Genomic DNA, 13,795 nt, shown 5'->3' with positions numbered 1-13,795 from the left:
ATCCCATTACATGTTTTTACAGATTGAATTTAGAGAATTCCACTATATGAACCATGTTCCCTTTTGGCTTTGTGCAGTTAGTTGCTGTAGCAGAGCTTGGAAACTCATAGCTTTTCAATTTCAGCTGTGCCTGCATGTGTCTTCATGTCGAGCAGGGCAGGATGAACTAAAAAACTGTGGAGGAGGAAAAGAGAGACAATTAGTTTCCTTACTAATGAAATAAATTTCAGAAACCTTTTTCCAAGGCTGATTCTAAGATGGCAAAGTTACAAAACAGTATTTTGGCCACCATTTCACAGGTACTGTTCTGGCAGACTGCCCTTACATCAGAATGGGTCTAATGAAAATTTGTTAGTTTTGCAGTGTTGTCTTCTCACTTTGTGCCATTAAATACTGACTGGAAAATTTATTGAAAAATGATTTTTCCTTTAGTATAAAACAAATTATATGTTAGGAGTGCAATCTGAGAAGCACTTTTTCAGGGCTTCTAATACTTAGTTAAGAAGTTCTTTACTCCCAACAGAAAAGGGTGCAGTCCTCTGGTCCTGAATTCTGAACTTGGGAAATGATAGTATTGACCTCATTAGCTTACTTCAAGCACAACTTCTATTTGTCCTCATGACTTAGAAGTGATTTATGTTCTTATGTTCTTGGATCTTTGACTATATACATCTTGGTTTGTTTATTTTGTTGTTGTTTTCCTCTACTGACTTCTGTTTTCTTTCTCTCATGATATTCTTAATTTTTGATATTCAAAGCAAATCCTAGGACAGAAAGGAAAGCATTTCAAAAGGAAGAAGTCTGGAAGGTGGAGACTAAGAAAAGAGTTAAGTGGGGATTTTCCTTGATATAAAATTGTTGGGCAGAAGCCAGGAACATAAGAGCTAGAGAAGAGGAATTGTAGAATTTGTTTCTGTGTGTTGCAGGCTGGGGGAGGGAAAATGAGCGGAGCTAAAACAGGGCACGACTCCAGGGAGAGGGAGTCTTTTATGACAGCTTTCTGGGAGAGTGGAAACGAAGAGAAAAGATGGCCAGAAGAATGTGCATGAAACATGCTTGTTTTACTTAGCTTACACTGCTTCTTAAAATTTTTTAACTGTGTTAATTAGCACTTGCAAAAAGCTGCTCTAATATGCTGAATTGCTTCCTGTCTTCAGGCTCGTTCATTTAGAATTAGCCAGTTCCAGGCTGAGTTTGCCAAGTTTCTAGTCTTGACCAAGAATCAGAGATAATAGGATCATACCCATTTAAAACTCTCTGTGCCACGCTATCTGACACCCCACATCAGTGCGCTTCCAGTTTGCACTTCCTCATTGCACATTACAACAGGTGCAGTGGAAAGTGACAAGGATACTCAGATATGTGGAATGACTTCCGCAGGAAAATCAGCCGCTTATCCTAGTCTCCTTGAGGCTGGGAAAAGCACAACTCCGAAGAGGATATGACAGTTTATTCCTGCGGTAAGGAAGTAATTACAGAAATTTAAGTCTATTCAGACAAAATATCTTGCTAAAAAGAGGGATGTGCATGAAAATCTGCTTTGTGGAACACACCTTTGATTTGATGTCTAAGTAAATTTCGAATATGTATCGAAATGTTAAGATGCCAGCAGAAATTCAAACAAGCTGATATCAAACTTCAGATATTGCTTCAACACACTGGATACATATTCCACTTATTTCATGTTTAGTTTTAACACCGGCAGGCTGCATTGTCGTGAAATCAAACTGCAGAGTAGTTGCAGGAAAAGCTGTAGCATTTTTGTTTTGGAGTCTTCCTTGCAGCTGATATTTTGTTGCTCAGAAAAAGAGCAGACAGTTATTGAGGTATTCTGGGTTCCTTAGAAAGTTCAACTTCTTGTTTTTCTTTGAAAAAATCCTTTTCTTTGCTTTGGCTTTGTAAGATCTTAGCTCAAAAATAAGGCCACTGAGTATGTTTTCGCCTCTGGACCTGATTTTTGTTGATGCAGCCAGTTTACTGTACACTGAAGTACATGTTTATATTCTGAGATTCAGCTCAGAAAGCTGATATTTCAGTAAATGTAAACCACAATGTTCACACAATCTAACCTCAATCACTTCATTTCAGGGGCTACCTTTCTCTTCAGGCTACTGGAGGGAGGGGGAGAGAAACCGAGACCATGTGCTGTCAACCACCTTTCAAAGGAGATTCTTCAATATAGGACTCTACTCAGAAAAGTTTCACCTACTCTAATGTTCAACATCTGATTTTAATATCCTCTCTTCCCTGCTTTCTCTTGCTCTTCCTTTCCTTACCCTCAGTGGCCAGGAGTGAATGTAACCAGGAGAAAAGAAAATTTGCTTCGAGGGATCTTGACCCTTTGGTTTCCCTTCTCCCTGTAGCTGTGGCACACAGAAGGAGTTCTGTGAGCAGCAAGAGGGCTTAACAGTGGCAATATGCATTCAGTGGTTAAATCCTCTGCAGTCTGGTAAGGTGTGAACTCTGAAGCTTCTCTTGTGACAGTGTTGTTCATAATGTGCCTCTTCCTTTGGCCTCCCATGTGTCAGGTAATGGACATGTTTAGTTTGACTAAAATTACCTGAGGGATGCAGAAGTTACCTGGGGTTTCATGTGTAGTTCTGCTGCAGTACCACAAGGTATCCCTTTCCTTACCAATTTAGACTAAAATCCCAACTAGTAGGCATCTGTGTGGTAATTGAACTTGTTAATGAAGATCTTATTTCTGTATAACTAAAATATACAGTGTTGTAGCAGATTGCAATTTTGGCCCATAGTTCAGCTCACATTAGCATACAGTGCACAGAAGTGGAAGTGTGAGTAAGATAGGTGTTTCTTGATTTTTCTTACTGGGAGGAGAGGAGGAAAACATTCTGAACCATTACAGTAAACTTAAATTACCGGAACCTAAAATTAAAAATGTGCAAGTCAGAGGAATGGGTGAAAGAACATAAAAGATGAGAAGAACAACGTTTGAAACACCAAGCAGTCAGAATAGTGGCACTTGAACTGTGTCCATGCTGTATAAATTGCTGTATAAATATTTGCAGGTTTGTTTCCCCTTCTGGAACTGTGAGGAATGCCTTGACTGAAGACCAAGATAAGGACAAGCATAGCTTCAGAAGGCACTGTAGTTCATCATCTACCATGGGAAGGCTTGGTATCAGCAGAGCAAAGTAGATGTTTTAGTTGTGTTTTGGAATGAGGTGTTCTGTCTCGTGATAGTGCGGTTTAACCTTTGTGAGAGCAGTGCACGGTATCATGATAATCCAGGCTGGTGTTTTGGCTCCACTCTGGTGCAAACTTTTCTCTATGAGAGATAGCTAAAGAATTCAAAACAAGTAGCTCCTATACATTGTTTATTTTGTATTTCTTCTTCTTAAAAAAGGAAGAAGCTTCAGAATGAATTCTTGGCAACCCAGGGTTCATGAAATGCTCACAGTGTAAAATACTCAAATCTGTTATCATAATGCCCATGCCATTAGCAGCCATGGGAATTTCAGGTAGATACTGGAGATGAACATATGTTGTTTGTTTGGCTGCCATTAAATGTCAAAATGAAAGAGGAAAAATATGAAGGATTCCAAGAAACAAGAACACAACTCTGTAACTAGGATGCTTGTGTGTAATGGGTCATATCTACGTGTTTTGATGGTGGCCACAGATAGATCTGAGGAATTAAGTATAAGCCCTAGTACATGTGTGAGAGCACGTTTTTTTTTCCTCCTTTGTTTTGTTTGGGAGCAGAGGGGGTGGGGAAAAAAGGGGGTGAGCATTAAGAGAGAACCCATGTGAAATGCATGTAAATATATGCACTTATGGTGGCAGCAAGGTGTAACCTGCTGTGGGTGCTGTCTTCATTTTAATGGGAATTGAGACAGGAATCAGGTCTTGTGGCTATTGAACTTGAACTTATTCCTTCCATATATTTTCCAAACACTTTAGAGTCACTTCTGGATAGTAGGCGTTTCTTGCAATCCAATTAATGTGCACTGAGTTTCTTCCTCATTAGAGTCAGGTTAGTCCTGAGGAGATTGTTACCTACAACTGCTTAGTATGGCACAATGGAAATGCAATAGCAGGAAGCAGAAAGAAAAAGAAAAATTTGATGTACATGTTAAATGTAGTCTTCCATTAGTTGAAACTATGGGAGCTATTGAATGCCCACTTGTTCTCGGTCTGCGTAGAGTCTTGTCTGCCTTTTCAGTCTTTCCCTTTGGAAGTATCAAAATTTATACTGGAAATTGTCAATTAATTTATTTTTGTAAGCATGACAATTAGAATTGTTATTTCAAGAGAAAATGACTTGTAACTATACATTGTTAATTCCCTTACCCCCAAATGACTTCCCAAATGGAACTTGAAGCTGCAGCTGCACATCTGTGATTGGAGGACATATATTCTTTTAATAACATTTTATGTTCCTGTTTTATTATTATTATTTCTTTTTTTAAATGAGAAATCCGTAAGACATGGCATTCAGGTTGCTTATTGAGGTAACTGTATCTCAGTTCCTCCACAGAAACTTTGAAATTGCTTGGTACCTCTGCTAGCACAGAGAAGGTTGCAAAACTAGGTGCATGCAAGTTAAAAAGTGACCAACTGACCTTAAAATGTAATCAGTGTTTGTGTTCTTCTCACAAATTTTGATAAATTATGCTTCTGAACTTTGTTGATTGCCTACAGGTATTGTACACCTACGGTATACAGTAGATTAATGTTTCCTTCTTGTTAAATCTGGTAGAGCAGTTTTAATTCATATCCTAGCTTTAAGATAAACTCTCAAAAATACACATAAATGAATCTAATGAAAAACCTTTGAGAGTGGGCTTCTACAGTATGATTGTAGTCATAATGAAGAAGTAAATCCCAAGAAAATCTCTTTAGGTGTTTGGTAGAAGAGGTGACAAATTAGTATTTGCTAATGCTGTGTTCATTTTTTTTGTTCAACAAAAGTAGATAAGAGACTGTCATGCAAGTTTGAGCTGAATATTGCTTGAATAGTCAAAGCTGTGCTGTGCCAAATGAAGCTCAACAAATGGCTTCCTCTTGCTCTTATGTGAATCAGGGTAGAAGGAAGAGGTGAGAAATAACCTATTTGCCTAATTATGAATTCACTGTTGTTCTTTGCACAACTGAAGGTTTGGAAACTCTGCACAAGTCTCAGTATTGGAAGCATTATTTTACCTGAAGAATAACTCTGGTTTTCCACTCAACACACTGACAAAATTCCCAGTGCCTGCATAAGGCACACAGAATGACACTTTGATTCAGCTGTTTGTCTTTTTGGAGCAGGGGTGTGATCCAGCTCTACTGTTCAACTGTTACCAAACAAGCCAATAAATAATTTCTTAGACAACTTATTCTCTGGTTGCTAAAAATAGAATAGTGTGGTTGACAAGCAGATACTTTGGCTATTGTAAATTTTTCTTTCCATTATGAAAATATTTCATTTATGTTTAGGTCTGCTGACATTGGTTGTGAAATGCCTGTGACCACTGAATGCACTTAAGAGAGATTTGCATGTTTCAGTACTCAAATCTGTTAGCTGAGACATCTGGTGGAAGATAACCTGAAGGGAGCTATCATTGTCACCTTATGCACTATCATAATTGTCTCCATGCTTAAATAGTAATTATTTTTCCCATAAACTTTTATGTTATGATGGCTGGATGGTTTTGAGGAATGTTTCGTAGGAGGAATTGTTCCTGTCCTACTTGTCCTGCAGATGACTGCTGCCTATGTGTTCAAAGCACAGATAAATGCCACAGAAGGGAAAGGTGAGGAAAAGGAATTTAAATGAGTTAAATCAGTTGATTAGATCAGCTAATCAGGTCTATAAGTTAATTGAACTTCCTTTGTAAAAACAGTGAAAGCAGTTCTCAGTCAAGTCATTCCACAAACAATAGAACAAATATACCATGGTTTCTTAAAGATTTGTACTGAGTAGCTAGAGGTTTTGGTGTCTGTGAAGGTGTGAAATTCAACTGAAGCTTTCATTTTGGATAGGACAATTGCAACACCTCTGTTATGCATCTGTTTTCTAGTGTCTAGTAAAGTTCTAGAGCTTTTTTTTTGTTGTGTTTATGAGATAGAACACAAGCTGCAGTCTTTCTCTCTGTTGAGGTGTTGATAGCTTCCCTCAGCATAACTACCTAATAGCATAACGTTTGGTGAAAATCACAGTTGTTGAAGAAATTAACTACTTGACTCTGAAATTATTGGGGTGACAAAGCGAGCATGTGAGGATTATTTCTTCGGTAAAACTTAGCATAAAAAGTTTTAAAACAGTGAAGATCAATATCAGGATAATTTGGTTTTACTGTGGTCTTACATAAGAATTCTGCTTTTCTTCATTCCTTTATGAAGTTCAAAATGATTAAGACTTTTGACTGTTTTGAGCTTGCTTTTTTTTTTTTTTCTTTTTTGGAACAGGTTATTTTTCTTGTTGTCTTTGTAGATTATCTTGGAAATACATTATTCTGCACACACTGAAGCAGTAAGATTCATCAGGATGTGGTTGTAGTGTGATAATTGCTCACTTGCATTCTTCTCATAACGTTCAGCTGTGAGGCTCAGGCCTGTGCAGCCACTATTTAATGTTCCAACCAGTACATATTTTTCTGAGAGGGAGAGAATACAGGAATATATAAATACATTATGTAAAATATCTAATATATATCTTATATATTACTATATATAGCATATAAAATATATTTTATATGTCTATTAAAAAAGATAAACAGGAAACTAAGCACCTGGAAGAGGAAGGAAGTAAAACTAGACTAGAAAATGAGCTCCTAAGGTGAAGGAAAAGTTTTAGCCATGGAATACAGTTACATGCAGCAGTTTCTGAAGGGTAGAGAAAGGAAGGGAGGTATGCAATAAATATGGTATTCTCATCACAGAAAGATTAAGGCATCCATGTTTTTCTATTTATTTATAATGTAGCATTCCCTCACTTGTGATTTAAAAGAAAAAAAAAAAAGTTGCCAAAGATAAAGCTCCAGAAGAAACAATTAGAAGACTGTTCTTCTTTTGCAGGGTAAGAAACTATGAAACCTAAAACAGCTCTTCTTTTTGTAAAGGTGGTGTATGCATTTCTACTGGTGTGTTGCTTTGGAGAGCTCTTTTCTTACATCTCTGAAGCACTTTCCACTTTTTCAGTAGATATTAAAGGAATTATAATTAGAGTGTGCTACTGGATCAGTCCCAGATCCCCAAACAAAAAGTGTCTACTTCATACCTTCCCTTCCTAATGTTTTCCAAGGCACCTGTCTCTGAATTCAAATCTGTGCAAGGAGACCTAAAACAAGCAGAGGGAAGGCTGTGAAAATACCATCTCCCGCTTTGTTTAATGAAAATTAATTAGTATAATATATAAGGTAAAATGAAAGGCAAGTTTCCTCCTTTTAGACTGAAAGCTCAGAATAGAAACCTCTGAAGGAGGAACATTATTTCAATTCATGCTGGTAATTAACACTCAAATTTTCCTGTTTGTTAGAAATGTATCTACTCCAGAGTTGCATTAATCTTTCACTGAAATTTTGCTTCAGTTCAGCTTTAAGAATAAGGAAGAGAGAATAGAAAACATTTTTTTTTTTTTTAAGTTATAACTTATCTGGAACAGCAACAATTATGTCACAAAAAACCCTTCAATCTCAATAATGCGAATACCTGAATGGAGGCATTCTTAACATTGCTGAAGTTAATTGTCATTTAAGTGCCTAATGTTAGCCAATTCCAATTTCTCTATCAAGCAAAAAGGAAATATGCAGCTTTGTGTGGGAAGAGTATATCAAAGCAGCCTAATTCATCTTGCAGCAGAAAAACCTGACTAGGTGTTGATTATGTCAGTCAAAGCTAATGTTTCTACTTCTGAAGACTAACTATGAACAAAAAATGATAGTGCAGAACCGTAGTCAAAATCCACTTTCCCTTTGTTCTCCCTTCATTTGTAGGAAGGGATGCTGTGCTGATGACATACAGTAAATTTCCTTCAGCAGTAGGAAGCAGTGATTCATGTAGGATGAATTCGGAACTTTGAGGTTTGGGCTAATTAAGAATCTGGCATTTGGGGTCAAAGCCTCAACTTCCTTTCCCTTGGACTACTGGAGCTGAGAATTGAAAATCAGAGAAGTTGGCTCGGTTAAGGTTTTTTTGTTAGGAAAATTTTTCTACTCCAGATTTTTAGTTTTGTTTAGGGAAGAGAGAAGGAGTTTGTATGTGATGAAGTTGTGTATCTTATTTCTGTGAAGGTAATAAATGCATGTGACTCTTCAGATATAAAAGATGTTCTGAATCAATAATTCAAGAAAGATCTGCTTTCCTGATGATAAAACGGTTTCTTGGGTGTTTGGCTGATTAATGCTAGATAGGCCTTCACCTTCTTCAAGCATGTCTCTTGATGATGCAGAGCTACAAATGTTACCAATTACCAGTTAACAGGCTCCAGTTTTATTATATACATTGTTCACAGAATATTTCCATTATAGCTTTGTGGTAGTATGTGACATATAGCATCGGCTCTTGGCATTGGTAGTATATGACATACAGCATTGGCTCTTTCTCCAGCCAGTGTCACCACTTGGCTGTCAGCTCTGCTTTCCTTTCATCTCTGAACCCCAAATTCTCCAGCTTTTCTGAAGTGCCGAGTGTCTTCAAGAGTTTTGTTAGGTGAGGATTGAAGTGGTTATTTGTAGTGACTTGTCTCAATTGAAAGGTTACTTTGGAGTTGAGAAAGATGATGGTCCTGTTCTCTTTGCTCTTTCAAATCTGAGAACTTCAAAGAGCGTGCACTGGATCAGTACTTTATGTATACCAAAGTCATGTGCTGTTTGGTGCATATTAATGTAATTATGTGAGATAATGTTTCCACCACATAGAAACAGGTAATTGAACGGTCTTGCTTGCTTTCCTGACAGGATACAAAACCAATAAACTTGTCTGTGAGTTGAACCTGTGACTGTATACGAAAGGGCTTTTTTCATGCCCCCATTGAAGCATATGAGAGCCTGTACTAATTTTGTTTCTTCTGTACATCTGTTCTTTGACTAAATACCTTGTTTTCCAGATCTATCAGTTTGCTGCTTCCTTTTACAAAATGGACTTTGAATTCCTTGATAGGTACATTAGCCAAGTATGTGTGTCTGTGGAATTGTATATCAAGGATGAGAGCAGTTAACTAATTAGCTTTATTTTTATTGAAGAATTATATTTTGAAACACAGTTCATGCCTCTCATTGCTTCTTATCATGGTCTGTCCATGATTTAATATTTTAAACATATTTTTACATCACAAAAATAGATGTTTCAGATTCATATATTTAATTGGTACTAGAAGGAATTTTTTAGATTGCCATATTTCCTAAATACCGTCCATTGTGGCATAATCCTATTAAATCATGCTACAGATGTGAACATCTTGGATCAATAAAAGCTGTATCTTTGTACAAATCAAAACATCTATGCCAAATGAAAATCAAGAGACTGAAAATAAAAGCAGTGATGAGTTGTTGACAGACAAATAAAAGAAGGCATTTTTACTTGATCCAGTTTGTACCATAAGAGGCCAAGACTTGGCATGCAATGAGATACTAGCTATCATCTGAATTTTTCCCAACAATAAATGGCTTATTCCTAAGGATTATAAGTTTGTATTTCACAATTAAGAAAAAAAAAACAACACACACACACACACACACAAAAAAAAAAAAAAAAAACAAAAACAACAACACAACAGAACTACTGGAATCCTTAGATAATTTTGTCTTGGATTCTATTCCCATTTCTAATCCACTGGGGCAGAATCCTCAGTTTTGTCAGCTTTCAGCCACTTGTAATACAACATGAAAGCAGATGACTGTTTCTGGCAGTAGGTAACCAAGTATTTGACCTATAGTATCCTTACTGTACTCTTAGCATTTAGATGCTGATTTTCATTTAGTTGATCAAGAGCTCCAGATGTGGAGCTTTGACATGGTGAATATCTTTAAAGAAAGAATTCCTGTAAGTTCAGAGCTCTGTTCATACTTCTAACAGAGCAGAAAGACTTTCTTACAGATCCTTGTGTAGATGTTTTTCAGGCATGTGTCAATTATTTCCTACAACTTTTCTGTATGTTGAGCTAGAAGAATTTCTCATTTCAGTTACTTATAACAAAAATGCCCTATTTTGGCCAAACAGAACCATTTCATAAGTTCATGCCTGGTATATTGAGATGTTGCAGTGTGCAGAGAGAAACTTGATCAGAATCTGAAGAAGACCAGAAGATTCTTGGTTAGATTTTTATTTTCTCTAAGAACTAAATTCTTAGAATTGCAACCAATGTATTAATTTTGATTCTTCCCAACTCCCCTTGCCCCCTGCCACCCAGTGGAGTGAAAAAAAATCAGTTTTCTGGCAACATTTCTCATGGCTGTAGGTGGACTGGGGGATGGTCCTGTGGAGGTGCCTGTTTCTGACTGATGCAGCCGTGCAGGGCAGCTTAGTGATCTTCACCACTGAGCTGCTACAGAAAGGACCGTCCCCATTTCCACTCCTTCCTGGTCATTTCCACATCCTTCTGCATCTTTGCATCTAGTTGTTCCTGCGGTAATCATGCCATGCTAGCTTATTCACAGAAGGATCTTGATTTTATTTGTTTGTTTGTTTGTTTTGGTGGGGTGGGTGGGGATGGAGAATTTCTCTGTATGGGGCATCAAAATGGAGACTTTCATCTAAGTGAAACTCATCACCTCAAGTATGATCATGAGAGGAGGCAAGAACACTTGACAAATGCTTACCTAAAGTTGCCTGTTTTATTAACTGTTTGCTCTCAGTCTTGAAATTCATATAAAACAGCATAGTGTATTGTTCAGATTGTATAATTTGAAGTTGTTAGAGAAACATGTTTGAGTGAGACTTTAAGAAAACAAAAGACAGCAGGGGATTTCCTCTTACACTTTTTATTTTCTCCCAGAACACCTGCTTGAGTTCATTCATGAGTAAACTGCTATATTTTGTGTAAGAGGCAATCTTTAGCAAGTGTGTGTGTGTTTTTTTTTGTTTGTTTGTTTTACCTGGAAAACTACTTTGGTGTAGAGCTTATGATGATACTCTACAGTCAAAATAAGTGCAATGAAAATGCATGGAAGCTCACCTTTTATACAGCTTAGTTTACCTCCATCTCATTGCATCTTCTTCAGCCTCATATTCTGACTCACACAGTCTCAAGTTAGTATTTTTCTTACAGGGCCCTGTTTAACTGTCTTTTCAGGTTTACTTCTGGTCTCTTTTATTACATAAGCCTCTTCTGTTGAGATGGCTGAAATAAATCAGCCAGCTACCATGACTGGTCGGACACAGCCCTTTTTTAGTCAATCAGCTCACTACAGGGTGTGCATTAATCACTCAGATACGTTCATACAGTGTTCCCTTACAGGCATCACTTTCCTGCAGGCAGGAGTGCAGTGTCCTGCCTGGCATACACGGGCATTGAAGCACAGTCTTAGGTTGTTGCTGTTGGGTCCCTGGACTTGTCATTAGCTTTGATACCCGTGAGGCATGAGAAACTGAGCCTTTGATTTTGGTTTGCTATGCTATGGAAAGACAGCATGCATGGTGGGGAGCATATGCGTGCCTCTGTTGTTTGGGAAGCAAACAGCAGCACTTGTTTGTAGCTATTTTTGAAGTGCTTTATATTTGGGTACACAGTGCTGTTGTAGTCTCGGTCATACCTTGGCTCCTCTCGGATTTACTACGTAGAAGATTTAAGGAAGGGGGTGTATTGTTGATGAGAAGTCTACCCTTCTAAGTAGTGGATCTTGAAAATCAATTCAAGATAAACCACATTAAATCCATCGTATTTCTGAACAAGAGAGCTGGTAAAAGGATTTAATGGTTTAAGTACTTCGTTAGATTAAGTTGGATTTCTGAGTGTACTTAGGTAATCAAGCCTTCCAACATATGCTCAGAAATAATTTCCTGTGGACTTCAGTACTACAGAGCACTGTAACTGGAAAAGGTTTACACTCCTGGTTTCTTCCGCCTGTGAACCATGCTCCCAAGTACATTTATGATACTGCTGTTACTTCTCTGCTCCATTCCCTGTGATGTGTTTTAGCAGCTGTATTTCAAGTGGCCAGAGCTCTGCTCTGGAGTGGAGTAAGCTCCGGTAATTTCAGTGGCAGAATGCCATTAGTTTGCCACCGCAACAGCTTGGCTTGGCTGACTGGGGTATAAATGTTTTGGCTGTACCAAAAAGTCACTTTTATGAAGTTTGTCTCTTCAGATGCTTTAAAATGAGCTGTTACCGAATGGATGGCATCTAGGATTGTTTAACAGATACATTCCCCTTGTTGTGGTAGTTGTTGTCAGGACCACAAAGGATGATGAGACATGAAGGAAGAGATCTTTTTTTGTGCTTCTAGACACCAGTGCCTATGGTAATGATCTGTAGGTTTCTAGGGCTTTAGCCACTTGTTTGACTGTAATTCCAGGACTTTGGCTATGTGGCTTGGAAGCACAGTTCTGTATCAAGCGCACGGTAAAAGCAATCTGTTTTCCAGCTCTGGTGTATGGAAAGGAAATGAGCGACAGTGGCTTATTCCATGTGACAGATTTACATGTAAGTTCTACCATGCTAGTTTGTATATAGGACTACTCACAGAAGCATCTTTTGGCTTCTTTTTAAAAATCAACATGATTGTTCAAAGAATGAGCCTGTTTTGTTTATTTGTGCCCTGGAGCACTTGTATATGCTTATGAAGGACCAATGTACATGTTCTTTTTCCTGACAGCCAAGGAAAATTGTCCCCAAAGAGGCAAACAGCTGAGTTAAAGATTGTAGCTGACACGGGAGACTAGCTGATGTGACAGTACTGTGGCTGTTGATGACAGGTTTACTGCTGTTCTTGCTGCCCTGAAGGATTTTTTGCTGAAGGTAGGAGTATAGCACAGGCAGTGAGAACTAGAGGGCTGCTCATTCAGATTGCTGGCTTTGCTTGTAATACTGCTTGGCATAGCTTGTAAGGAGATCTTTTGTATAGCCTGAAGTTTGTCACTGTCAGCTCCCTTGTCTCTGATTGCAGTTCTTTATTTGCTATCTATGAAGAGCATGGATTTGCACGATGGGGTGGAGGGGAAAATGTGGGGCTTGGGGCAGGTGGAAGGAACTTAACTGTGCCAGCAGCAAGGAGTTATTATCCAGGTTTAATAATCTGAAACATCAGATAAATGTTCACTACATCATGTTGTTCTCTAGAAGGGAAAAGATTTGATTAAGACATCTTTGAGCCGCCAGAGGTATATTCAAAATACCTTTAAAGCCTTGACTCCAAAGCTCATCTTCTCCAGAATCTGAAAGTGTGTCTGCTGGGGGGAGCAGGGCACGACTGGTTTGAATCACAGAAGTAAATGTTTATCTGTAAGCAGTGCTTTTGGGGGCCTATAATTCTTTTGAAAATTAATCCCTGAGGGACTGCCAATGGCCCATTTGTTCAAAAGCCTTGAGCAAGAGCTTTAAATGAATTGCAAAAAGAAGGAAGCCTTTTGATGCTGAGAGAAGTTTGTCAACATACTGTCAGTGTGTCAGGATGTGTGCCTCTTCCCCTCACCCTTCCTTTTGTTGAATCCCCTGTTGCTTGATCTTTTTGTGAAATAAAGCTGGGCTGTGCCTGGGATTTGGAATAAACCTGTTTTTTCCTCAATCCTTTCTTTTTACATCTTGGGGGAAAAATATGTTTATATTTGTAAAGGGGTATGTCACAGAAAGGCAGAGAAAAACTGTAAATAAATAAATAATCCCTTAAATCTTAAAGAGCTGGTGCCAAGCTCT

The 13,795-nt window shown here is 38.1% G+C and overlaps 1 protein-coding gene across 3 annotated transcripts in view; it reads left to right on the top strand.

Moving 5' to 3' along the window:
* JADE1 (jade family PHD finger 1) overlaps positions 1 to 13,795 on the top strand; it is a 107,428-nt gene that overhangs the window by 19,777 nt on the left and 73,856 nt on the right. The window contains exon 1 of one of the 3 annotated variants that reach the window (XM_072037428.1): positions 1,427 to 1,460. The exons of the other annotated variants lie outside the window; for them this stretch is intronic. Coding sequence (XP_071893529.1) covers positions 1,442 to 1,460 — 19 coding nt within the window. The 5' untranslated portion in view covers positions 1,427 to 1,441. Of the gene's footprint in view, positions 1 to 1,426; positions 1,461 to 13,795 lie in introns of those variants that run through there. 3 annotated transcript variants of the gene reach the window in all.

Source organism: Anas platyrhynchos, chromosome 4, assembly GCF_047663525.1.
Source record: "Anas platyrhynchos isolate ZD024472 breed Pekin duck chromosome 4, IASCAAS_PekinDuck_T2T, whole genome shotgun sequence".
NCBI classification, from domain to species: Eukaryota; Metazoa; Chordata; class Aves; order Anseriformes; family Anatidae; genus Anas; species Anas platyrhynchos.
Note: the sequence above shows the minus strand (reverse complement) of the source record. Positions and strands in the feature narration are given on the sequence as shown.